At 54.7% G+C, this 24,973-nt stretch overlaps 1 protein-coding gene across 2 annotated transcripts in view; it reads left to right on the top strand.

Moving 5' to 3' along the window:
• Window positions 1-24,973, top strand: part of LOC116948438 (sodium/calcium exchanger 1-like) — a 109,097-nt gene that overhangs the window by 69,799 nt on the left and 14,325 nt on the right. The window contains exons 3-4 of one of the 2 annotated variants that reach the window (XM_032965115.2): window positions 16,823-16,929; window positions 23,315-23,335. In XM_032965115.2, the coding sequence (XP_032821006.1) occupies window positions 16,823-16,929; window positions 23,315-23,335 (128 nt within the window). The remainder of the gene's footprint in view (window positions 1-16,822; window positions 16,930-23,314; window positions 23,336-24,973) is intronic. The other variant, XM_032965116.2, reaches the window with a different exon arrangement.

Raw genomic sequence — 24,973 nt, 5'->3', positions numbered from 1 at the left:
TATATTTTAATTTAATTTTTTATTTAGATTTATTATTTATTTATTTCGCCTACGTGACTTTAACGAAAGAAACAAAGAGTATGGACCCGTTCAGATGTCACTCGCAGCTGACGTTAGCCGTGGCCAGGAATCGCCCGGCCAGACTCATAGCGCGGTGCACCGCTGTGAGTCTGCGCGCGTGACGTGAAGTGTCGCTCTATTGTAAAGAAACACGCAGAGCAGCAGCAGATGCTGCACCCGCCTCCCAGTGAGGCTTTCATAGGCAAATAAGGAACACTGATGTTACATTTGTCAAGTCAAACAGTACCCTCTTGCAAATGTCCAGCTTATTACACCACGAGGAGTGTGCAACCTATGGAATCACGTGGTTTAGAATGCGATACCCTCACCCCTCCTCCTTCACCTCAACCCACCCCTCACATCCGACACCTCACACCAAGCGCACAGGGGGTGCGGCCCTGCACCCGCACCGCGGCTCAAGTCGGCACGCGACAAACCCCCGGCACCACCCCCCCACCACCCCGATCCGTGCCGCCGCGTCGCACGTGCGCGCGCGGGGGGGGGTGGCGGTGCACGACGCTCGCTTACGATGGGGCCCAGAGGGCTGCCGTGGCTACGGCGCGGCGTGCGGCGCCACAAGGAGCACGAGCGCTGGCAGCGCTCGTGCTCCGTGTTGGCAGCACCACAACCACCACAGCCACCACAACCACCACAACCACCACAACCACCACCACAACCACCACAACCACCACAGCCACCACAACCACCACAACCACCACAACCACCACAGCCACCACAACCACCACAGCCACCACAACCACCACAACCACCACAACCACCACAGCCACCACAACCACCACAACCACCACAACCACCACAGCCACCACAGCCACCACAGCCACCACAGCCACCACAACCACCACAACCACCACAACCACCACAACCACCACAGCCACCACAACCACCACAACCACCACAACCACCACAGCCACCACAGCCACCACAACCACCACAACCACCACAGCCACCACAACCACCACAACCACCACAACCACCACAACCACCACAGCCACCACAACCACCACAACCACCGCCGCCGCCGCCGTGGCGCTCGCTCATCCTCCACTACCGCGTTTCATTTTTGCTGCTCCGATATTTTTCCGCACGCCCGTGGAGCTTCCCAGCCCTGCCTCCCCGTCCCAGGCTGAGGCCGAGAGTAATTTTTAGCAGGAGCTCAGGGTTGGTTCAGCGCAGACCCGACGGCTCTATTTCGTCACGTTCTGCACCCTGCCTCGAGGCTTTGGCTGTGCTTCGTCTCACCCGCTTGGCCGCCCGGGCTGCCGGAGTAACGCCATACACACAGCCCCTCTGCGCGCATCACGTGTGTCACGCACGCGCACGCGCGTGTGCATACGTGAGAGAAGGAGCGGTAGTGTAGCGGTTAGCGCGCTGCCCTACGAACCCGGCGACGCGGGTTCGATTTCCCCCTCGTAGTCAACACCAGTGACGATTATCTGAACTGGTCCTGGGCTTCCCCTAGGTCGACTGAGCCTCAAAATAGTACCTGGTGCGGTGTGTAAAAACATCGCCACTAGGGAGACAAAGGCGGGTATGCGTGGTGCTGGCCCCACCCCCTGGTGTGCCGCTAACAGCACTTGCCCCAACAGTCCATTTGTCTTTGTGGCAGAAGGAGAGAGCAAGTGAGAAGAGCACAGGAAATTTGCGCGAAAACAAAGTGCTCCATCACACACACCCCCACCCCCCGCCGCCGCCGCCGCCGCCTCCACCACCAGCCGTGTTGTCACAAGCAATGCCGGCAAGCGACGCGACCTGGAACGCATCCGCGCGTTGCCAAGTCGTGCGGGAAATCGGCTGTGACGGCGACGTGAAAACAAAACGCGAGCGCGCGCGCTTGAGTTGCGGCGCTGATCCCGTGAGCGCGTGGCGCCTCCGACGCAGACGCAGCGCGCTCGGACAGCGGCGCTCTCCGCTGCCGCGAACGACGACAACGGCGAGCTCCTGAATGGGCACCAATTGATGAAAACAAATCTGCCCCGTGTATAATTTTTTTTACATCTGTATTTGAACTTTAGAAATTCCACCCAGCCGCGGAGTGTTCCGACAAGGGGTGGGCGTTCGCCAGGCAGGGCTTTGCACCGCTGACGGAATTTGCTCGCCACGAGGCCGGGAGAGGAGGGGTGTGGGCAAAGCCTTTCCGCGGAGAAATGACAAATTCGCGCAAAAAAGTGACGTCGTGACGCTAATTGCATTTGCACGGCGACGACAACAAAGGCGGCTTTGACGCCAAGGGCGCCGGTCCATTTCAGGGGAGGAGGGGCGGCGGGGTGGGAGAAGTTGAACGGAAACTTACTTCACTCCACCGCGCGGAAAGTCCGCCGGGGCCTGCGCTGCCTTGCTCCCTCGCTGGCCCAATTACCCGCGCGGGGATTGCTTACGCGGCAATAAGGAGGCGAGGGCACTCGGAATCCGGCGACGAACTCGCGATCTGTCCAATCGTCAGCCCTTGGCAATGTCTACGCACGCTCGAACCCGACGTGCCATCGTCGGGAGGCTGCCTGGTACGAGCGCAAGGTGCGGTGAGTGGGAAGAGGAGGAGGAGGCGTACGGCTGGGATGATGGGGGGTCACCTCGGACTGCAAGCCCAACTGCAGGCGGATCCCAAAGAGAAATACGCAGACGCCATTGGGCGACCACCAAACTAAACCTTTCCCGCTCGAATGAGCATTGAAGCATTGGCGCTCATCTCCTGAGCGAGTGGTGGGAATTCCACGTTGCTACGGTGGACGGCGAGTCTCACAAAGTGCTGCTTCATCCAACAGTGGACCGGGCTGTGAAAATAATATGGAAATAATATGCAAGCATTTCATCTAGGCGAATGGACCGAACAAATCTGTACAAATGAGACACAAAGTACATGAGACGACAACACAAACGAAACTTTTTTTTTGCAAAAATAAATTTCGTGAACCGTGACCGTGGATCGTGGCCGTGAATCCCCCAATTCATTGCATCGTTGCGGGAGGGGCTGGCTCTTTACTGCCCTAATGACCACCAAACCTGACCCTTCTCCCTCTTCCTCCTCATCCCCTCCTCGTGCCCTCCGATCCACCCCCGACGGAGCGGCGTCCACGCGGCGACGGCACGAGAAGGGGCTAAGTCCGTGGCGTGTGTGATGGATGTCGGGGGCAATGAGGCTGAATTGCTCTGCAGTCAATTACTGCGAGCGCGGGGACCGTCACTCACGGCACGCCGTGCGGTGTCGCGCCGCTCTCGCTCGAAACTGCCGCGGCCGTGATCAATCCACAGCTGGATGGAGGCCTTCCCGCTCGAACCGTCGCCACCTCTCGCGCCCCCGCAATGCGATGATCCCGTCTAGGGCTGAACGATTTGGGGAAAATATCTAATTGGGATTTTTACGACACATATTGCTATTTGATTTGCGATTACATTTTTTTTTAAAGTCAAGCTTCAGTTCAATATTCACTGTGTAATATATTTAAAACATGTGATGGAGCATTACCACGTGATACCATCAAAATATGAACTGCGCTATATATTCTAATGCAAGGATGAGAACTTAGAAGATATGAATTGCTTCCAACACGTATTTATTAAAAATGTTCTAATTGAAATAGAACAATCAAACATAGAACAATTGTTACGTTAAATAAATAAAGTTGTTATAATAATAAATAAAACCATTCCAATAATGAAGCAATAGGGCTTTTCAAATCGCAAAAAATCGCAGCCTTTGCGATTTTCTAATCGCATTGTTTCAAATTGCGATTTCGATTTGAAATCGATTAATCGTTCAGCCCTCATCCCGTCTCGCCTCCTGCGCCGCGGGCCGATTCATTTGCTCCATTTCTGTGGTGGATATCCTGTCGGGCGCATTCCCTCCTTTTTGGCCACCATTCTGGCACGGGTCTCGACCGACGTCTGATCTTTTACAAATGCACGGCCGAGCGGAGTCAGCGTTGTTTAGGCCGTGGAAACGTGCACGGCGCCATCTCGCCCGTCCGCGCGGTGCGACCCTTACTCCCCGCGCTCCTCTCCTGGCATCGCCGACGCCGATTAGCAGAGAATGGGGCAGCGACGAAACAGGCAAGCGCCGACGTGAGGACCGAACTAACGCTCGCAAACACACAGAGCCGAGTAATACGGATCGGCAAAGGGTGAAAAAATTCAAAGCGAGGGCGACGGAGAGAGCAGGAGAGAGAGGGAGGGTCCAGGAGAAAGAGAGAGGGAGAGCGATGGATACACGGAGGATGGGAGAAAGGGAGGGAAGGAGAGAGAGAGGAGCGTATTTGAGATCGTTGCGTTTAATCACACCCTGGGTACGCATGTTTCTTTCATGTATGTGTGTACGTTGAACTTCTTTCGCACCGTACGCAACCAACCGTGCTAATCAGAGGTGTAGGAGGACAACAAACTAAACACAAAAAGCAGTTGCAAAGAAATGAGCTTCCAATTTTACTGTGCGTGTCCCATCAATCGGAACAAAGAAATATCGCAAACAGAGAAACAATTAACGTGCGATTGCGCTGCGTGCTAAGCAGACCCTGAGGTGTCATTCTGCACCAGAATTGCTAAGAATGTAGGTTTTTTTTTACTCTTTTCGTACGCGAGACGTTTAAGTGGAAATATTGTGTCGATGCTCCTTTTTCCCCCGTTGGCTTCGGCTGCTCCTGGTCGACAGCGGTGATCCCCGCCGGGAGGCAATCATGCCGCAGATTCCGAGAATTTCCGGTTTAGGTTTTTTTTTTCTTTCACCCGAGTGCGTGCGCGATCGCCGGCTCACGTAGCCGTAAGCCCCAAATTGACAGATTTCCTTGCATCCTGACCTCGGCTCATCCGCGATCCGCAGCCCGATTGGGCCCAGGTGGACAGACGCAACCCAGCGAATTACACGCGCACGCGCGCACGCATGATCGTTTGCGCGAACGTCGTTCTCATCATCAGCCATTGCTTAAACATCATCAATCAGCCATGGCCAATCCATTGCAGGATGAAGGCCTCCCCATATCACGGTCACCTCACCTTGCGATCCTGCGATGTAATCATCAACCCAGCACCTGCACGTAAACCAATTGCTCCATCTCCTCGGTGGACGTTCTTTCAGACGCAGTCCGTTCCTTGGCTGCCACTCCGTCATTATTCTTGACTGTCGTCCATCATCCGACGCGTCCAGCCCAAGGCCACTGGCTTTATGATATTCACGTCAGTAACTTGCGTGCCTTCCCTCAGCCATGTGTTCCTCTTTACGTCTGCCAGTGTATAATTCCAAGCACGCATCTCTCTCCACGCTTCTCTGCGCACTCGTCAGACACTACCACCACGGCCGTGGTGCAACCTTGACACGGTGCCGCTCCCACTAACCGGGCCACCGCGCTGAGGGTAGGCCCGCTCCATCGGAGTGCGGCCGACTGCTTCGTTAACACGTTACTCACAATGGCGATGGAAAACTCGTCTCCATGGAAACACACAAATAAGGGGGCCCCTCGCGACCGCCGGAGGCACCCAAAGGCCACGGAATGCAGCGGCGATTAATTGACGTAATGTTATTTTTTTGGGAGTGCGTCTGCAAAGAGACTGCGGTTCTTAGACTCCTTGCGGAATGTTGTCCGATAGGAACGGCACAGGAACGCGGGGGAAAACTTGAAACCCTGAAACAGGAAACGCGAGCGGCCACGGGAGACGTATCGCGGCTCTGCGGCGTTTCCCTCCCTGTTTCGTGGTATTTTTGCGTATGGGAGGAATGCCGGAGTGCCCAGAGAAAGCCCGCATCTCTCCGAGGGAACTCAAATCATGCGCGCATTGATTCTCACAGGCGCCACCTGGTTCGTTGGTAGGCACGTGTGGGTGTCACACACCCACACCACCTTCACGGCGTGGGTACACGCGCGCGTGTGTGCGTGAACACGCGTGGGTACACGCGCGCGTGTGTGCGTGCACACGCGCGCACTGCTGGCGCACTCACACTCACGTCGACGTGGACAGAGAGGCGAAGTCTCATCTGTGCAATTACAAAACTCGGCGGCAATCCGAGAGCCAGGATCATACGCCGGTCGAGTCACGTGCTGCGCCGCGGGGGCTTCTGGCCCCGTCGGCCCCGGATTCCGAGACCAAACCTGGTGGCTCGAGGCCTCTGTAAAGCGGTGGTTCTCAAGCTTTTGATTTTTCCGAAGGTCAAAACCCAGAGGTGACATGTCTAACCATTACAGTGTGAGTAAGTTACCTCTCTCACGTTGTGTGTTCGTATTTTTTCACCGTATTACGGCATCGACATTCCCCGTGCAGATTTAAAAAGTCTCTCCTGCACTGTATCCATGCTGCAGCCTGCACCCCAGTTTGCCCTGGACCCCGGGTCCGAGGCCCATCTGGAATCTTGCCCCAGAGCCCTACCTGACGTGGCCACGCTCGACCTCTATTGAACGGACGAGGCCTCTGCAAAGGAAGATAAGCGACCCCCGCGGGTCACACGGGGTCAGCCGTGGTAGACGGTTGGAGAAGGAGGTGGGGGAGGGTCGGAGGGCGGTGGGATTGCAATATTACTTTGCCACCGCAGGCCGAGCGGGCTGCGCCGGCACCTCGCATTGTCATATGCAGACCTATCGCATTGAGAGACGCACCGCCGACGCCACCGCAACCTTTGACCTTCCCAATAGGAGGCCGTCCTCAAGGGACGAGACCACCGCGAGAGCTCGAGCCGTCCCGCGTGTCCCTTTCGTTATTTTGTCACGGTCGAGCAAACGCTGAGCTGCGGCGCCAGCACGCTCCGATAAGCGCCGTATCGACTCCGACTTCCGCTCACTTGGGCCGAGCCGAGTAAAGAAACACAATCGATAGATGAAAATGATCGGCACGGGGGAAATTAATCAATTTCAATTTATTAAGCCATCCTGGGACCCACCGAGGCACGCGCCCTGTGGGATTTCCCCTCCCGTGCCGGTCAAGTGGACCGCGAGTGGCGGACCTCACTCGTCCTCGCCACAGCGACAACGCCGTCCCCGTATTTATCCTCAACGTGCAATCAGCCGCTGGATGAAAGCCTTCGCTCGTGAGGTGGGTCGTGGGGGTCATTTAAACCTCCGACACCACGCTGGTCAGTGCACGTTGGTACAGGCGGAGAGAGTAGACAATGGAGCATAGTGCAGTACAACAGTGCATTTTGATGTGACGCCCTCCGCTGACGATGTAGCCCGACAGCAGCGGCCAACATGCATAGCGGTTCTCCCCCAGGCTCAAACTGCCAGAGTTCGTGCGATCTGACGAGATCAGGCCCCATTCCAGGTGATCTAGTCACGGGCATTGTATTTTCTATTTATTCCGGGAGCAGATGCTAGTTTTTGTGCCCTCATTTTTATTTCACAGGGCGGCATTAATAATGCTGCCGATGATGGAGCACAGCCGAGACGCAGTTTCAAACGCGGAGCGTGACGTGAGCATTGATTGCCTGCCCGACAGGGGGACGGGATGATGAGCGATGTGCATAATTGGCTGCTCGTGGGGATCGTAAAGTTCTCACGGTGAATGGCAGGCACCTGCTTTGAATGGAGCTGTTTGCTAGCGGCGTCATGATATCACCACGACTGGACCCCTCGGCCTCGCACAGTAAACACATGAATAAGTAACATGGATATTGACGAATAAAATGACTGCACGCTTAATTTTTTATTCGCTCTGGACACGAGCGTACGGAACGTGGGCGAAGACTGTGCAAACTTTCCAAAATGTCAGGGCCCAAGAATACAAAATGAAGGTTATTGAAAATCAGTCACAATGTAATTTTTTCTCTTGTTTAAATATTTACCGCGAGGGCGTTGTTTCAGGGTACGTGCCTCGGTGCGCGATCCGGGACCCGGGTTCGCCGCGTCGGAACCGCGGAGCCAAAAGCCAGTACTCGGCACCGCACGCCCCCCGTTTAGGCGCCATGAATAATGAACACAAAAAAAACCTCGCTGGCAATGAAACTTCACCCGCTGGAACCAACTCGGTTGCTGGGAAACGCTCCGCGCGATCGTTCCGAGGTCCGGGCAGCGCGCGCGTGCGCGCGCCGGGCCGCGGTTTTCGGTCACGCCGAGATTTGAATGGCCGAGGTGACGTTGCGCGAGTTTTGCGCTGGTTTATTTGTTGAGCCGAAAGCAAACCGGTACGCGTGGCGGTACGGAACGTGGGCGGCATGCCCGAAGGTTGCGAGGGCCTTTGTACCGTTTCAACCCCGAAAATGTGCACGGTATCAAGTTATCAACGGAATGCATCGCTTTCCGTCCATTAATAAATCCTAACGCAATGATATCATAGACGGGAGTCACAGTCCTACGAATTTCATGGCTCAGTCGCACGCTGGCTCGTCTGTTTACTTGCTGACGAAGGGGCGCGAAAGAACTGGCGATAAATGAGACTCATTAAAAAAAACAAGTTTCATTTGTTCTTGGTTCAATGGAAATAAAATGAAAACACCCCCCTCCCCCCCCCCCCCCCAACAGATAAACTCTAAAAACATCCACGGTCGCGGCAGGAATTTGTGGCGGGCGAGCCACGGAAGCGGCGTGATTAAACGCTCGCTCGCCGCCCCTGAATCACCTCGGTGTCCGTGGAGCCTCCTGGAAATCGGGGGCGTGCCACCGTTGAGCCTGCTGGGGGTGCTCTCCATTACAAAGACCGTAGCGCACGCAGAGAGTACAGCGAGTCCCCTGTCTGTCTGGTAATTTGACTCGCTGAAGGGAGGGTAGGGTAAGGCGCGAGTAAACGGAAGCATTCTCGATTTGTCTTCACGCGAAAGACAGAATGGGAGAGGGGGGGGCGGCCGTCGGAGATGAGGGCGCACACTGCACTCAATTATTGGAGAAATGGGCTTTGGCAAATCCTTCATTGACACTGTCGCGTTGGGTAATTCTACGGGGAAATCCCCGAGCAAACGGCTCTCTCCCGTGCGGAGGTCGAACTCTTTTACTCTTTTTTGGCGAAGGTGCTTTAAAACCCCCAGCGTAACGGGCACGCGTGGTCCTGGAAAGAGCGGGCGTCTCTCTCGATGGCAATGCGGCCGAGGGAGGGAGTCTCGCGCGCCAGGCGACTCCCATTTACTCATTATTTTTGTCGGCAATCCAAGGTCACCTTGGCTGAACACGCGGCGAAGCCACGGGAAGAGCGTGCGCTGCTTAGAGACGCTGCTGTCAGGAGGGAGGGAGGGAGGGAGGCAGGGAGTGAGGGAGTGAGGGAGAAAGGGAGGGAGGGTGGGAGGGAGGGAGGGAGATCATGCCCCACCGATACATCTGGCTCTACCAATGCTACCTACACAGCCAGTAGCTCACGATACAGTTACATGCATTCCGGACTTATACAGCATCAACCATCGGAGCGGCGTGAAACGGACGGGAAAAGGGACTCTGGCCACGTTCGGCTGAATACTTCACTCGAAGGGGAAAAAAACTAAAATCGCGGTGATTTAACGACCGACGCCACCAGTGGAGGGGACGGGGGCAGAGCTATGCAGCCGCAGGGGACGGTGGAAGTGTCGCGCTTGGCCCACGGTCCCAGGATAGTCGCGTTCCCGTGTGGCGCACTGTGACTCCACGTATCCTCGCGCTCAATACAAATAGTCCACGAGGCTGTAAAGATCCCCCCCCTCCCCGTGTAGCCTTTGCAGACTGTTGGGGCAAGTGCCGTTCGTGAGCAGCACCTCTCAGGGCTGGCACGACACACGAGCCGGTGGGTACCCCACACTCGGCTACCTTTGCCTCCCCAGCGCCGGTCTCTACACATCGCACCTAGGGGAGGTCACCCAGAGTCCGTTAACATTTTCGCCACTGCTATTGGTCGTGAGCGGGAATCGAGCTCGTCAGGTTAGTAACGCGGTGCGCTAACCGCTGCGCCACTGCTCCCCGCGACACAAACACGTGCACACGCGCGCGCGCGCACACACACACTGCAACCGAGCTGGAAACCGTGCGGTCTCCCTTGAGTCCCGGTGGGGCCTTCCTCCTCGCCTGGTTGCTGCCCGGTTGATCTTTCGCGAAATGGCATCGCGCCACCACTGCTAACGACGTTATTATTTTCGTGAACCTATTTCTAATTTCCACCGCTCGGTTTAGTTTGGAGCAATTTGATGCAAAGTTCGCAGAATGTCAGCGCGGCGACGGGACCCCCGCGCGTCGTTATTATTCCGACCGCTGCTTTCAAGTTGGCCGGTGTCGTTGGACGAGTCGCGCGCAACCACGAGGGTGGGCCAAGTGTGGCCCAATGACCCCCACCCACGACCCCGCACATTGCTGGGGGAGGCCTTCATCCAGCAGTGGACCGACACAAAAGGGCCGCGTGCGTGCTCGCGGCAGTGGGTGGTCATCGTTAACAATGGGACGCACGCAGGCACTCACGCGTGTGAACATGTCCTCAGTCAATTCTCCTTTATGCGTAAATAGCACGGAGGACATTTCTCAACTGGGCAGGTTATTGTGATGATAATAATGTGCAAGTATTTCTTCACAACGATTTGAATGTACAAGCCACGTGGGATATCGGCCAGCATCTTTCATTTGCTCTCCATGTTGTTGTTGTTCTCTTACTGCGCTCGGCAACAAATGTCAAAACGCGTGGCCTGAAGGTGGACATGAAATGTTAATGTACACTCTGGGATAATCTCTGCAATCCTAACCGCGGAGTAGTTATTATAAGCCATCTGCTTTCACAAACTGCGGTGAATGTCGCCGAGTCTCCAAAGGCAGTGCAGGCCGATTGCCTGGGGAGATGCTGGCCAGCGGCCCCGTTGATCAGATCGGGCCCGAGACGTCGCAGAGTTCACGGACGCTCGGCCGAGCTGCGAGTGAAGGACAAAACGACCCCGCGAAGAGTTCGAATACATGCTACGCGGAGACGCACGGACCTACGTACGCACGGACGCGCGCGCGGATGCACGGACACGTGCACGGGCCGTGTGAGCCCACTGACGCACAGACGTACGGATTCATGGGCACGACAGCAAAGCCAGCGAACTCATGCGCCACACCACCGCCCCCGGCATGCCGACACCGGTGTTCGGACGCACAGAGCCGATGGGACAATCTGGATAACGTTTGGGGAAAATGGCAAAAAAAGAGGGTGCTGTGCGAGCGATGGATAGGGGGCCTCGGGGCGAGGTCTCCTCTGCTGCAAGGTTGAGAATGAACGTGGTGGGTTCAGGGGTCACCACAAAAGTAGCAGCCTCGCGCGCAGCGTGTGGCCCCTCTCATTATCAGGAGTTATTGCCCGTGTGACCCTCACCAGTGAATGCCACCGGCATGCCCATGAAACCACAACGAACCAATCTGACTGTGATATCGACACGTGTTAGCCTGGCCTGCCTTTGGTCAAGCAATGCGCGGCTGCGGGGAGCGGTAACCGCGCCATGCTGTGAACCTGGCGACCCGAGTTCGATTCCAGGCCACAATGAACATTGATCACGAGTGTTTTGTTGCGGTTGCATCAGAATCATCAAGGGCCGAATGGCTCACAGGGTTATTCCAAATAAATGAAACTGAAAAAAACTGCGTGAGAACCTCCCCTAGGTCTACTCAGACATAAATGAGTAACTGGTGCCATGCGTAAACATCAGCATTGGGGGGACAAATGTGGTGAGCGTGGTGATGGCCACCCTCTTGTGCGCTGCGCCGGTCTCTACATGTGCTCGCTGACAAACACTTGCTTGCCCCAAGAGTCTATGTAGGCTATGTGGGGAATGTTGTCTCGTTCCCACAGTGAATTGTCCTTTCATCATTATCACCACCATCCAGCATGGAAAGACTTAGTAGGGAAGATGGCGCGAAGGGAGGTGGAAGATGCATTGGAGAGACGGTGTGCGAGCGACGCTTGGGCAGGGGCAGAGCCAGGGGGGGTGACAGGGGTGACATTCTGCGTATAAGTGTACGACACTCGGTCTGGCGGACTCCGTGCAGCTGCATTGTCAGAGTGTGTCGCCAACCGATGACGTCTAGTTCAACAGCCTGACTCTCTAAATCATTCTTGAAATAAAAATTTGTTGAATGTCACCCCGGCCTGAAATCCTGGCTCCGCCCCTGCGCTTGGGGTGAGCGTGGGGGTGGGAGCGACGAGGCGGGCATGACATCGTGAGAGACGGGAGGGTGATCACACACGATGCCACAGCTGCTCGAAGTTCCACGCGTGCCGGATGATAGTGACAAGGAAGGTCATGGCGGAGACGAGGATGGCGACGACCCTCAACATCTACAGTTCAAAGCAATGTATTGGGCTTACGTGCTTATGCAAATTGAGCATCTCCTGTTCCGCAACTTGCCCGGGCGTTCTGTGGCGCAGCATCGGCGTCCACGACCTGCACACCTCTCCCAGGGAGTAGGTGCTCTTGCACCTTCACTTCTCACTGAATATTTTCCGGGTTGCTGACAAGTCGGGAGATGGCACGTGACCAGTCGCCGCAGCCCATAACGATGAGAGGTAATAGCGGATGTGGTGTGCCAGATTGCATAAATATTTTCCGGGTCACCGACCCAGACAGGCCCGCTTCGAAAAACTACCCTGCGCTCCGTGCGTGATTTGCCCGCCTCTCTGCTGCTGCGGGGGTGTAATGTTTCCGCGCGACCTGCTCGTCCGCCTGGCGAACGTGCGATGGTTGTTGCACGACCTGCGTGGCTTTCTGCTTTCTGTTAGCATTGGGGGGACAACCACACCGTGGCTGACTGCCAGCAGAAAGCCACGGTGTGGTTGCCGCGCGCGCGGTGCACGACAACCATCCCGGCACGCGCATCCCACTGCCCCCCCCCCACCTTCACTCCCAACTCCGCTGAGACTCCTGACGCCGCCCGTCCTAACCACCAGCCGGGGCTAAACCGAATCCACTTACGAGGCATTACTGTGGCGCTCTCGCCTAAGTGCCGTTACCCTGCGTGCATTCATCGCGGGCGCCGCCGTCGGTGGCGTTCGTTGGAAAGTGCGTAGAATTTTTCTGCGCATTAAACATTTAAAATTTGAATTTCTCGGCGGTTTTTTACCCGGGATGTATAATTTAGTCGCAGCTGCTTGTGTTTGGCACCGTTGTTTACCCGCATTCAATTAATGTTCTCTGCTGAATATTCACGATGAATTACGTTGCATGGATCGGCCCTCTCTCTTGACATTGCCATGCGATGCAGATAAGGGGCGAATTATCCTCCCTCTGGCAAGGCACCAATTATGTTATTAGCCTCATCACAGCGGCCAGTTTCAGAGGCCGCTCGATTGGAAGAGACGCGTGGACCTGGCTCACTGGGAAGGCTGGCAATGCCACAGAGTGCCGCGTGACCCCAAGCCACGCACGGCCACACGCTCTAAACACTTTAATGAAGACCTTTTAATTTGTAGGTCACGGGAAGATTTTCTCTCGAACGACACGCACTCTTGGTCCGTCAGCATTGATTTTTGGGTCAGAGCAAACTGTGTGTCGTAAGCCCTCCTCCACCCGACGCAGCCAATTCATAAAGTTGTCACGTGTTGAACAAACGTGCCAATCTATTACTGCTTCAGCAGCACCACCAGCAGTATTGGCGAGCAATGGGTACGAAGTTTCGCTGATAGTTATAACCAGCACCATCAGGCAGTAGCCAGAACTGTGAAAATGCCCTGTCTTAAATGGGGGGTGTGAAGTTATCGCATACACACGCCTACAACATCTGGAAATCTCTGGTAGGTGACTGCTCATCCAAATGATAGCCAGGCTCAACCCGCTTAGCTTTCCAGATGCAACGAGATAGGGGGAATTAATGGCGATTCAGGCCGTGGAGGCAGCTACAGCAAACGCATCAAATGATCTACGGTAACGTTTTCCTCCAGAGTATCCAAACACAAGACAAAGCGACACACGAGGGGGGGGGGGGTGGCCAGCACCACGCCCATCCGCATTTGTCTCCCGAGTGGCGATATTTTAACGCACCGCACCAGGTACTCATTTGAGACCGAGTCGACCTAGGGGAGGCCCAGGACCAGTTCAGATAATCGTCATTGATATTGCCCGTAAGCGGGAATCGAACTCAGGCCGCCAGGTTCGTAGCGCAGTGCGCTAACCGCTACACTACCGCTCCCCTTAACACACACAGGCTGACCGATGTGCATCACTCCGCGGTGCCATCTCCTGGCCTCCACCTCCCAACCTCGCGCCTCCAACACCTGGCAAGCCCACTTGCCTGTGAGAGTACTGCCTTTTGTAATCACTCCAGATTTTGTGTGAGTACGTTGGTGGCGCCGGGCTACGTGCGGCTCTGTTTGGCTCTCTGATCTCCCAAGCAAATATCGGACTTTGTGCAGCGCTGCTTGTGGGTACAATTGACCGCGGGTGGCCGCGTGCGAGGCGATCGTGGTTCTCCGGTCACGCCTCGTTATTTTGCACGTCGTTGGATCTCCGCACGCACGCCGTTGTGGGAGGATCGCCACGGAGGAGGTGCGTGGGACGAGAATGGAGAGATCAGTGGCAGGTACAGTCTCCGTTTCTGTTGGCGAGAAACGGAGGGGAGAGAGAGAGAGATAGGGAGGGAATCGAGGGGAATGAAAAAAAAACGAGAATGAAAAATTCATAACCCTTGCCTTTGTGTCAAGGGCACAATAAGAGGCGGCGCCAGGAAATTTCCATCCTCGTCGTTTGCGGTAAAGGTTCATTGATTCCATTGTGAGGGCCTCGCTAGGGTCGCTAGGCCACGTGACCCCACCGAGCCCTCCGCTAAATAAAGGGATGGGAGAAATAACCAGATGAACGTTACAAAACGAAACTGCACGACGAGTCGCATTATCTCAACGAGAGTGGTTATCTTTGCACAGCAAACAATTGCGTACTGCTAAAAATACCGACGGAAACAACGCAACCATTTCGAATGTCTCTGCGCTACGTGTTCCTTTGAACGGTGACGTGCTATTTGAATTTATTTCAAGATTACCAAATAAATGTCATCGCGCTTAAGAAAATAATTTGAAAAATGCACACAATAAACAGATAACAAACAAGCGTTGCCCGTGCAAAGAATTGCCTAACGGAGCGAACCGGACCGTACCATGGCCAGAGGCAAAGTGGTTGGGGGGGGGGGGGGGGTTTAATTAGCCGGATCTCCCCCTCACCATCACGAGCTTGCAGGGAATAGTCCACTCCACGTCATCAAACGCCACAAACGTGTAAATTCTGCTGGGAGTTTGTGGCTGCCCCTTGGGCTACGGCGGCATGGCACTAGCCACGTGGCTCTAAACAGCCGCGCGCCGCGGTGGGGGGGGGATGAGATGGTCCGACCACCGTCGCTCAACTCCGGCGATAATGGACGCGGTGTCGCTATTTTCCAGAGACGCATGTGCGATGACACCACTGGGACACACATCGTATACAAGGTTATAAATAAACAAACCGCTCTTCCCGCGACAAGCATCCTGGAGACACTCTCACTAAAAAAAAACGCTCCAATTCATCCTGCCCGTGCGTCCGTCGGTTTGCGCGCCTGTGCGCCTGTGTTCCACTTGCATTTATGCTCCCCTACGGTTACGTGCCCTTGGGTTGGTGTGGCCCTGGATTTGCGCACCCACGGGTTGTGTAACCATGAGTTTATTGGGCGGTTGTGTGGCCTCGCGGTAGTGCGATTGCGGCTCGCTGTGTTGCAGCAGGTGACAAAATGGTCTCTCATCGGCGTGATTCACCAGAAAATAGCCCATCAGCGGCATCGCGAGCAGGACTGCCCAGTTGCACGACCAGACCACGCAGCACGAAATATCTGTTGAGTGGTGTCTGGCGAGGATGGGGAAGACGGCAACCTCTGTCCAGCACCGTGTTTTTGAAAGGGCCGTTGACCTTCGTGCTTGGCAGCCAGAGCCGTGGCGCGGTGGCACTAAATCATCGCTGTGCCCGCATAAACACGGAGCCAACGGCGCGATTGGTTTTGGGAAAACTCCGATGGATGTTCGTCGTATATTCATGCTCGTTAGCCGCTGCAGGCCGTGTGTTCATTGCACAATAAATACGGTGGGGCATGTGGCTCCGGCGACACGATTCGTGCACACCTGGAAAGCCAACATTTGTTTTAATCATCGTTATCGTCATCCATGGTCAATCCACTGCCAGATGGAGGCCTCCCTCCCAAAGCCATCACGACCTCTCACGATGCTGCGATGCAACAATCCACGCAGCACCAGCACACTGACTGATTTCATCAAACCCTTAAAGATTAAAAATGCCCTGACCTGCATTTCGATCTCCCACATTGCTTTATTTTAAATCCAATGAAATCACATTACCATTAACAATGACCTCTGGTGACCGTGAGTGGTGGGCTGCACTGCCTTCAAGCGCGGAGCTCTAGGAGCATTCAAACATTCCAGAACGGGGCTGGGAGAATTTCTAGAAGCCCTGCTCTACCCGTGCCGCATGAACATTAACCACGCCGGGCGCTAGTGCGTGCGCATCGCCGTGCCGGGTGAGCATCAGAGAGTGCGTGGATTGCGTCGAGAAAACGAGTGCCGTGTAATTCACGACCGGAGTTTCAAGCATTGACGGTTTTTGCGAGTTTTGATCGCGGGTTTTGGCCGCACCAATCTCCGACAGAGCCCGCCCAGGGCGGTGGAGATTCCAGAGAGAGGAGGCCTTGGGGTGGACCATGACCCCGAAAATTAAGAGCAGCACCCTGGGCACCCACCCACCCCACCCTTTCATCAACCGGCGCTGACCCGGCGTGGTAAAGCAATACCGGCACAACGCTGGGGAGGAGGCCTACATCAGGAGCAAGTTTTATTTGGCGATGAGCGTGACCTCAGCCTCTCTCACGCCGTGCCACCCCTCGTTCCGTTTCAGGAAGACGATCGAGATCCGGGTCATCGACGACGAGGAGTACGAGAAGAACAAGAACTTCTTCCTGGAGCTGGGGGAGCCACGCCTCATGGACATGAGCGAGAGGAAAGGTACGAGACGCAGGCCGCGCTGCGCCGGCTGACCCAACTGGCGAGAGAGCGAGAGAGAGAGAGAGCCCCCATCGTGATGGGGGCTCTCTCTCTCTCGCGCATTCGCACACAGCGTGGCGTTAGGCGATAGCTCGCTGCGTTTTCAATAAGCGCAGTGAAACACGCCCCACCACCTCCTCCCTCTAGAGCTCGATGAGTCCGTCCAAGATTCTTGCGGTGACCGATAACGAAAATCTTCGTGCCTTTTCAAAGTTTTTCGTCTCGTGTCGCCGCGAGGTGCGGCGCCGTGCGAGGGAAAGTCGCGGCTCGACCGTACAAACGGAAACGCGCAAAGATGCACCCATATCGCTCTTCTATCGCGAGTGCCACGGTGCCTGCTCCCATGAGCTTGACTCCTCGATTCCCCCTCCCACGCTGAGGGCTCTGTTTACCCCGTGTGTTTCGTCTCAACCACGCCACGTTCAAGCACCACACAGCAGGTCACAGCAACACACCCACTCACCCACTCACCACACAGCAGGTCACAGCAACTCACTCACCCACCCACTCACCATACTGCAGGTCACAGCAACACACCCACTCACCCACCCACTCACCATACTGCAGGTCACAGCAACACACTCACTCACTCATCCACCACTCACCACACTGCAGGTCACAGCAACACACCCACTTACCCACTCACCACACAGCAGGTCACAGCAACTCATTCACCTACCCACCCACTCACCACACTGCAGGTCACAGTAACACACCCACTCACCCAGCCGCTCACCCACCACACTGCAGGTGACAGCAACACACCCACTCACTCATCCACCACTCACCACACTGCAGGTCACAGCAACACACCCACTCACCCACCCACTCACTCACCACACAGCAGGTCACAGCAACTCACTCACCTACCCACCCACTCACCACACTGCAGGTCACAGTAACACACCCACTCACCCACCCCCCCACTCACCACACTGCAGGTGACAGCAACACACCCACTCACTCATCCACCACTCACCACACTGCAGGTCACAGCAACACACCCACCCCCCCACCCACCACACTGCAGGTGACAGCAACACACCCACTCACTCATCCACCACTTACCACACAGCAGGTCACAGCAACACACCCACTCACTCACCAACCCACTCACCACACTGCAGGTCACAACAACACACCCACTCACTCACCACACTGCAGGTCACAACAACACACCCACTCACCCACTCACCCACCCACTCACCACACTGCAGGTCACAACAACACACCCACTCACTCACCCAACCACTCACCCACCCACTCACCACACTGCAGGTCACAGCAACACACCAACTCACCCACCCAACCACTCACCCACCCACTCACCACACTGCAGGTGACAACAACTCACCCACTCACTCACCACACTGCAGGTCACAGCAACACAACCACTCACTCACTCACCCACTCACCCACCCACTCACCACACTGCAGGTCATAACAACTCACCCACTCACTCACCACACTGCAGGTTACAACAACACACACCCACTCACTCACCCACTCACCCACCCACTCACCACACTGCAGGTCACAACAACTCACCCACTCACTCACCACACTGCAGGTCACAGCAACACACCCACTCACTCACTCACCCACTCACCACATTGCAGGTCACAACAACTCATCCACCCACTCACCACACTGCAGGTCACAACAACACACTCACCCACTCACCCACCCACCCACTCACCACACTGCAGGTCATAACAACTCACCCACCCACCCACTCATCACACAGCAGGTAACAACAACTCACCCACTCACCCACCCACTCATCACACAGCAGGTCACAACAACTCACCCACTCACCCACCCACCCACTCATCACACAGCAGGTCACAATACTTCTCTTTCGGCTTCTTCTCTGACACTGCTGACATCCTCTCCCCACATCATCTCTTTTCCAAAGCGCTCTTAACAGTAATAAAAACCCTCCTCAATTTAAAACATCCGTATTCACAGTCATCGTTTACAACTTTGATAATGTCGTTTGTTGCTGGCGGCTTGGCGCTTTGGGTCTTTGAGCCTGTGCTCAGCAACTGTGATGATGCACGCCCGCGCCGGCGCCCACCGTACACTCGCTAATTGTCTCGGAAGACAACGGAGTTTTGTTTGATAAAATATAAACATTTTTGTTTAATATTTGATACCAATCTGAGGCAGGAACAACACAGACCAGGGCCATGGTGTTGGTGAACTGCGTCGAGTGTCGTAGGACTTTTAAAGTTAAGCAACGTATTTGGTGATGCTGCTGCTGCTGGCAGTGGTGCACGAATGAATCTCAACACGTTCGTCAGTGACTCTTGTGTGGCCTTAAAAGAAGAAAAAGATAAAAGTCGATGTTTTTGAGCCATGGCACTTCTTCTTCAGAGCACATAAATGGAGAGGCCAGGAAGATATCGTGAATAATAAGGATTAGAGATGGCACTTGTTTACACCGTGGGGCCTGATGAGAATCACATTTTGAAAATCTTTACTCATAGCCAGGTTTTGACTGTAGTTAGCTAACAGGAGCTTTCATCAAAAAGTTAAATGCTCAGTCATCCAAATTAATTCGTCAATAAGACTGCTGTGACATTAAAAGATAAAGAGTATGTAATAGGAAATGTTTGGGGCAATGGCTCTTCTTCACAGCACACAGAAGCATGAGAGGTCACGTTGATCATCCACCCCAAATCTCTGGCCCCTCTTAGTGCTGCGAACAATTCACGCTTTTTCTTTTTTTAAAGGCCCCACTGTTACAGATGCATGTGTTGAGTTTTGTGGATTCGCACTTTAAACCCTTAAAGTAAAAAGGTCGTGGAAGAGTTCTCGGATGAACTGACACAAGTTTTGCCGTAAGACATTACCCAGGCAGAGCAACCGGCGTCTTGTCAGCTCCCCGCAAGCACCCGGAGCTAGCTCGGCTCCCAGCCTAAGGCAGTCGTCGCCAACACAACGCGAGATCGCGGGCAGCGAAGCTGAGATTAAGACGAGTGAAAAGAGCCAGACTATGTACAATGCCACCACATTCATCATTTTAGATGCCCGCTGAATTTTCAATTGCCTTTTTTTCCCCCTTCTTAAATAATTGCTGTTTATTCAAGTTTAAAGCGTTGGAAAGCAGATTGGAATGTTAATTACATATATACACACACACACAGATATAGAGTACCCCCCTTTATGAAACATCCTGGGGACTAGGGACAAATATGTTCGTGTCCTTTCGTTAAATTGATTCCGGATGCAGTGAATGAGCAGGCATGCGGCTGAGGGCAAAGCCAATGAAACAAAATATGAGGGCCGTGCAAAGACGCACGGAGGAGATCCATTCCTGAAGTGACAGTACGAGGCAAGAGAGGAGGACCACGCCTGGACCGGAGAACGAATGCAGAGCAGAGACCGCAGATTGACTGTGAAGGGAAGAAAGCGGGACGTGGGCAGGAAGCGGGACGTGGGCAGGAAGCGGGACGTGGGCAGGACACGGGTCACGTCGAGCAGGGAGCCTGGTGACAAAACGGTGGTCAAAAGGCGGGGGAAGATCGCCCAGGAGGACAACCACTGCGAAAGACGGAGCAATGCGATCAAGTTCAACGTGCAGGCAAGAAACAGCCAGCAGTGATTACGTTACAGGGTCAGAAGGTAACGGTGCGTTTCTTCTCGTCGCGAGAATTCGCAACCTCGCCGGGGAAATGAGGAACCCGGTGGCCGTAATCTGGTGGGCGCGGGCGAAGTGAGATCCTCCGCTCCGCCGGGCGGCTTCTGGCATCGATTGCGAGAAGAGTCCGTATATGGGAACGGAGTGCGGATCCGACGTGGCCTCGCCGCTCGTGAGCAGAAATTCCCGAGCCGCTCTCACGCACGCCAGAACATTTCTCTCGTTGACCCCCTCCGACCCTTTCTCTCCCGGGCTCCGGGAGTTAAAGTAATCACGCCCTGAAATGTTCTTCGTGCTCAAACGATAAATCGGCAAGCGCAACCCCCCACCCCCTCCCCCGCGATCGTACCGCGTGTCCCGAACACGACGTCCCCGTGGGCCAGGCCACTGGGCGGCCGAAAGCCTTCCTATCCTGCACCAGCAGGTGGGCCGACCCCAGGACTGCAGCGAGCCCGGCCCTCGTCGGCTGATTGTAAATTGCGGAGGTGGATAATGCAGTGGCCGGCTCGCTCGCTACGCAGGCCAACCCGACGCCTCTTCCCGCAGTTTGGTGGTCGTCCCTCGCTCTTGCCGAGCCAGCCATCGCACAGGCGGCACCATCCGTGACCAGCACCACCACCACCACAACTCCCACCCTTCCTCTGGTCGCCCAACACCGTCTTCAAAGAAATGTTAATCTGGTAGCTGCATTTGCCACGCGGTGCAGCAGGGTGCGTGTGCAAGACTGTGTGAAACGCAGTCTCATTTTCAGCTCCTTGCCTCCCCTTCACAGGAGGTCGGGGAGATTGCTCCGTTTGATTTAAGGCGGCAAAAATAAAACGCGCGGCAGGGTGCACAGAAGGATATTTGTGCTGGAGGCACAGCACTTACAGACCACAACCCTCAAGAGGGAGAGCACTGTCAGCTACACCTACAGGAGGAATGTGTGCATTTCCAGCCTTTTATAATTCCACGGCTGAATTGGGGCCTCCTCATGCCATGTAAGTCAGTCAGGGGGGTTGTTTGACCATACTTCACTACGCTGGTCAGCACGGGCCAGTGAAGGTGGAGACTGCAGTAGTGGAGTAGGAGAGTTAATTTTGCCCGCACTGCCCCCTGCTGCCCACAATGTACCCTCCGCAGCAGCCTGTACCAGCGTGCAGTGCCATCATCCATCCGCTTAGCTCCTGAGATCACGCAGGATCAGGCACATCAATTCCAAATGATCTCGACGTAGACACGCGGGGATAGCTCCACCAGATGAATCCATAACCACAGGCGACCAGTTCTCTGCACATCCAGACGCATTCGGTGCAAAAGACGCTGCGAAAATGGGACGAGCGACGATGTTGGAACCGACGACGACGACCTTGTCGTCAGATGTTCGGAGTGACGTAGCTCGCTCGCATCGGCTCAACCCAGAGCTTAATGAGGCCCGGAGAGCAACCTTGACGTGGCATTCGATTTTAATTCATGCTTTCAAATCTCCACGCCTAATTGCGGTAACTTTCGTCGCAAAACAATCCCGAGTTGTGAAACTTATTTTTCATTGAACACCGCGGCGAAAGGAATGTTCATCGCCCGAGAGCTCCTCGCTGCTTGCCGAGAAAGGCGCGCGAGGGCCACGATTTGCCTTGAGCGATGAGGCTCACCCCCGCTTTTTATGGGCGGATAAAGTCAGTCGCGGGTCATGTGGCCCCACGATCTACACTATCCCCGTGCACGCCTCCTGCTCCCTTGCCCTGCTCCGCCCGTGATGCTCAGCAGCTGCCCGAGAGCTCTCTGTCGTTATTGAGGGCGATTCATCAGCGAGGCTGCCCGAGCGTGTAGCTGCATTGTTGGAAACGAAACAAGCAGTGGCATCTGGTGGCTCAAATTACTGTTGGTTGTAATGGCGCCAACATCACAGAAAACCAGCGGGAGGGCGGCAGCACGGGGCTGGCACCTTGCCCTGGGTTACAACATTTCTGGCTACGGCAGTGCTGCAAAGGGGCAGCTGATGCCAGGGCAGTGGAAAAGGTAGTCGTGGGCAGGTTGGGTCCGTAGAGAGCCTCTTGCGATGCAAGTGGTGTTGGTCATGGGCTTGCATTTTGCAGCCATACGCTGGCGCAGTTCTGCAGATTTTCCATCCCACGTTTATGCGTCGCCCTCAACTCAAACACACCCGCCTTTTTGTGGACATTGACAATTCATTACCACGCTTTGCCGCACGTTTGCACTGGTCCGTATAAACAAATCTCACTTTTTAGAAAATGTTTTCCGTAATATATGGCAAATTGACCGGGGAAGGAGGTGCCCGGGTTTGAGGTCACGTGAGGAAGAAAGCGGCATCTGAAACCCCCACCTGTGTTTTACGCACTCTGCACTGAGGATTACAGACAGAGCAGCGGGACGGGGGAAGGGCAGAGGGCAAGGGGGGCTCAGAAAAGGCAATAGTCAACAACACTGTGGCCTTAAAATTAATATATATGTCAAGGACGTTTTGGGAAATGGCCCATCGGATGCGGCCTCATCTAGCACTTTTCCCCAGGGCCTCCAAAAACGTTTCGATGGCCCTGGCCGCAATTCTACGTGGGGACTGTGGGGGTCTCACTCTCCGGCGTCAACCCGTCACAGGCGGTGCTGTGATCAGAAAGGGCAGCGGTGCTCGAGTGTGACGAAGGGGGGGGGGGACGTTTTGCTAACGTTGTGTTTGTGTTCACCTCTCTCATCTCCCCGCAGCCCTCCTGCTGCGCGATCAAGGTAAGCGCTCTCACGGCTGCCCGAGCCTTCCTCACTGCTCGGCGTTTCGACCCCCACACGTTTCTCCTCTCCTCGCTTCCTTCCGCCGTTGCTCATTCCCAAGGTGTTGGCGGCAGCGGCGGTGTAAGAGCCGCATAGTAGCCGGGCTTTCAAAGCTATTGAAGACCAGAGACTGAGTTGAAGCAATGCCGGGATTCCATATGATAACTAACTCGACAGCCCTCAGACTCCTGTGCAGTTGTGTCGGGCGAGGGGGTTTATTTATATATGAGCGGGTTTCCATAGCACCTTGGGATTTTTCAACGGCAGCGCACGCGTCACCCTCTCCAGCAATTTACCATGGAGGGACTTTGTATGGGAATATAAAGACCCTCTCTCGGCAAGCACAATCAATTTGCGGATACTTTATGGGCCGCGTGGACGCTTGATGGGCACAATTACCTGCAGTGCCCTTGCACGGAAATTTGTCAATTGGTTGAGGGGCGCAGTGGGCAAGTGCAGCATTGTTTATTCCAATTGCTGTAATTTCAAAATGCCCCATCTTTCAAAAATCTCTCCTGCAAAGTGCTCACGTCATGAGTTTCTCTCCATCACTCACTGCTGCTGCCCCCATTCCGCCATCCCCACTCCCCTCCCATGCTTCCCCTCCCCCCACCTCCCACCCCAATGGGGGGCAGGGGTGCTTCTGCTTCCCCTACACAGTGCGACTGGAAGTCGGGTGTGGTGGGATGAGATGCGGTGGTGCGACGCACAGGAGGATGCATGCCCAGCACTGTCGCTTGCTTTGGGACAAAAGAGAGAAACGGGAGAGATATTGAGAGGAGCGTTGGACCAACGCAGTGGCATCAGCCAGCCACGAGCAACAAAGTGTGAATTATCCAGAGACATTCGACATCAATGAGGCATAATTGTCAGTCGTGGACACTAAACAGGAGCGGCATTTCACTCTGAAGTGAACAATTCTGTTGCCATACTCTTTGGGTCTTTCGGTAAAGTCAAGTAGATAGAAAAATAATAATAAAAATCACGTTTCGATTGCAACACAAGCAATCGTCTTCAGGTGAAAAAATGCAGCAGGCGAACTGCTGAGGCAGGATAAATATAGCGAGAGAACTACTGCAGCAAGAGGTTATATAGGTTTGAGATGGGTACAACCCAAGGGTAAGTGGGCGGGGCTAGAGATATAATTTACAAGTAATATACCTCGGCCATTGTATTGCGAGAGATTAGCATGTCAATGTGTTCATGTAACCCCACGACTAAGGTGCTGAAGAAGCCATTGTATTGCTCGAGATTAGAGATTAGCGCGTCAATGTGAGACGGGCTGCCGCAGCAGCGGCTGTGTTAATGAGACACATTCAGCTTATTAAACAACGAGAGCCACCGCCACATCGAGGAAAAGGGAAGCAGCGGCTATGTTAGTGAGACATTTCGCCTGTTAATGTAAAGACATTTAACAAGGTAATGTAACTCAGAGAGTCGGAAATAACTGTTAACATCGGCAGGTTGGATGGAAGCATCACAGCCAGTTATGACTTTACCTGATTAATAACATCCTTCCAATGATTGCTCAGTTTGTACCCATCTTCACGGTTGAAATTGTGTCTGTGTTTATATATCTGGAAGGCTTCATTAACA

Source organism: Petromyzon marinus, chromosome 33 (genome assembly GCF_048934315.1).
Source record: "Petromyzon marinus isolate PM22_M1 ecotype Great Lakes invasive population chromosome 33, UKy_Petmar_22M1.pri1.0, whole genome shotgun sequence".
NCBI lineage: Eukaryota > Metazoa > Chordata > Hyperoartia > Petromyzontiformes > Petromyzontidae > Petromyzon > Petromyzon marinus.
Note: the sequence above shows the minus strand (reverse complement) of the source record. Positions and strands in the feature narration are given on the sequence as shown.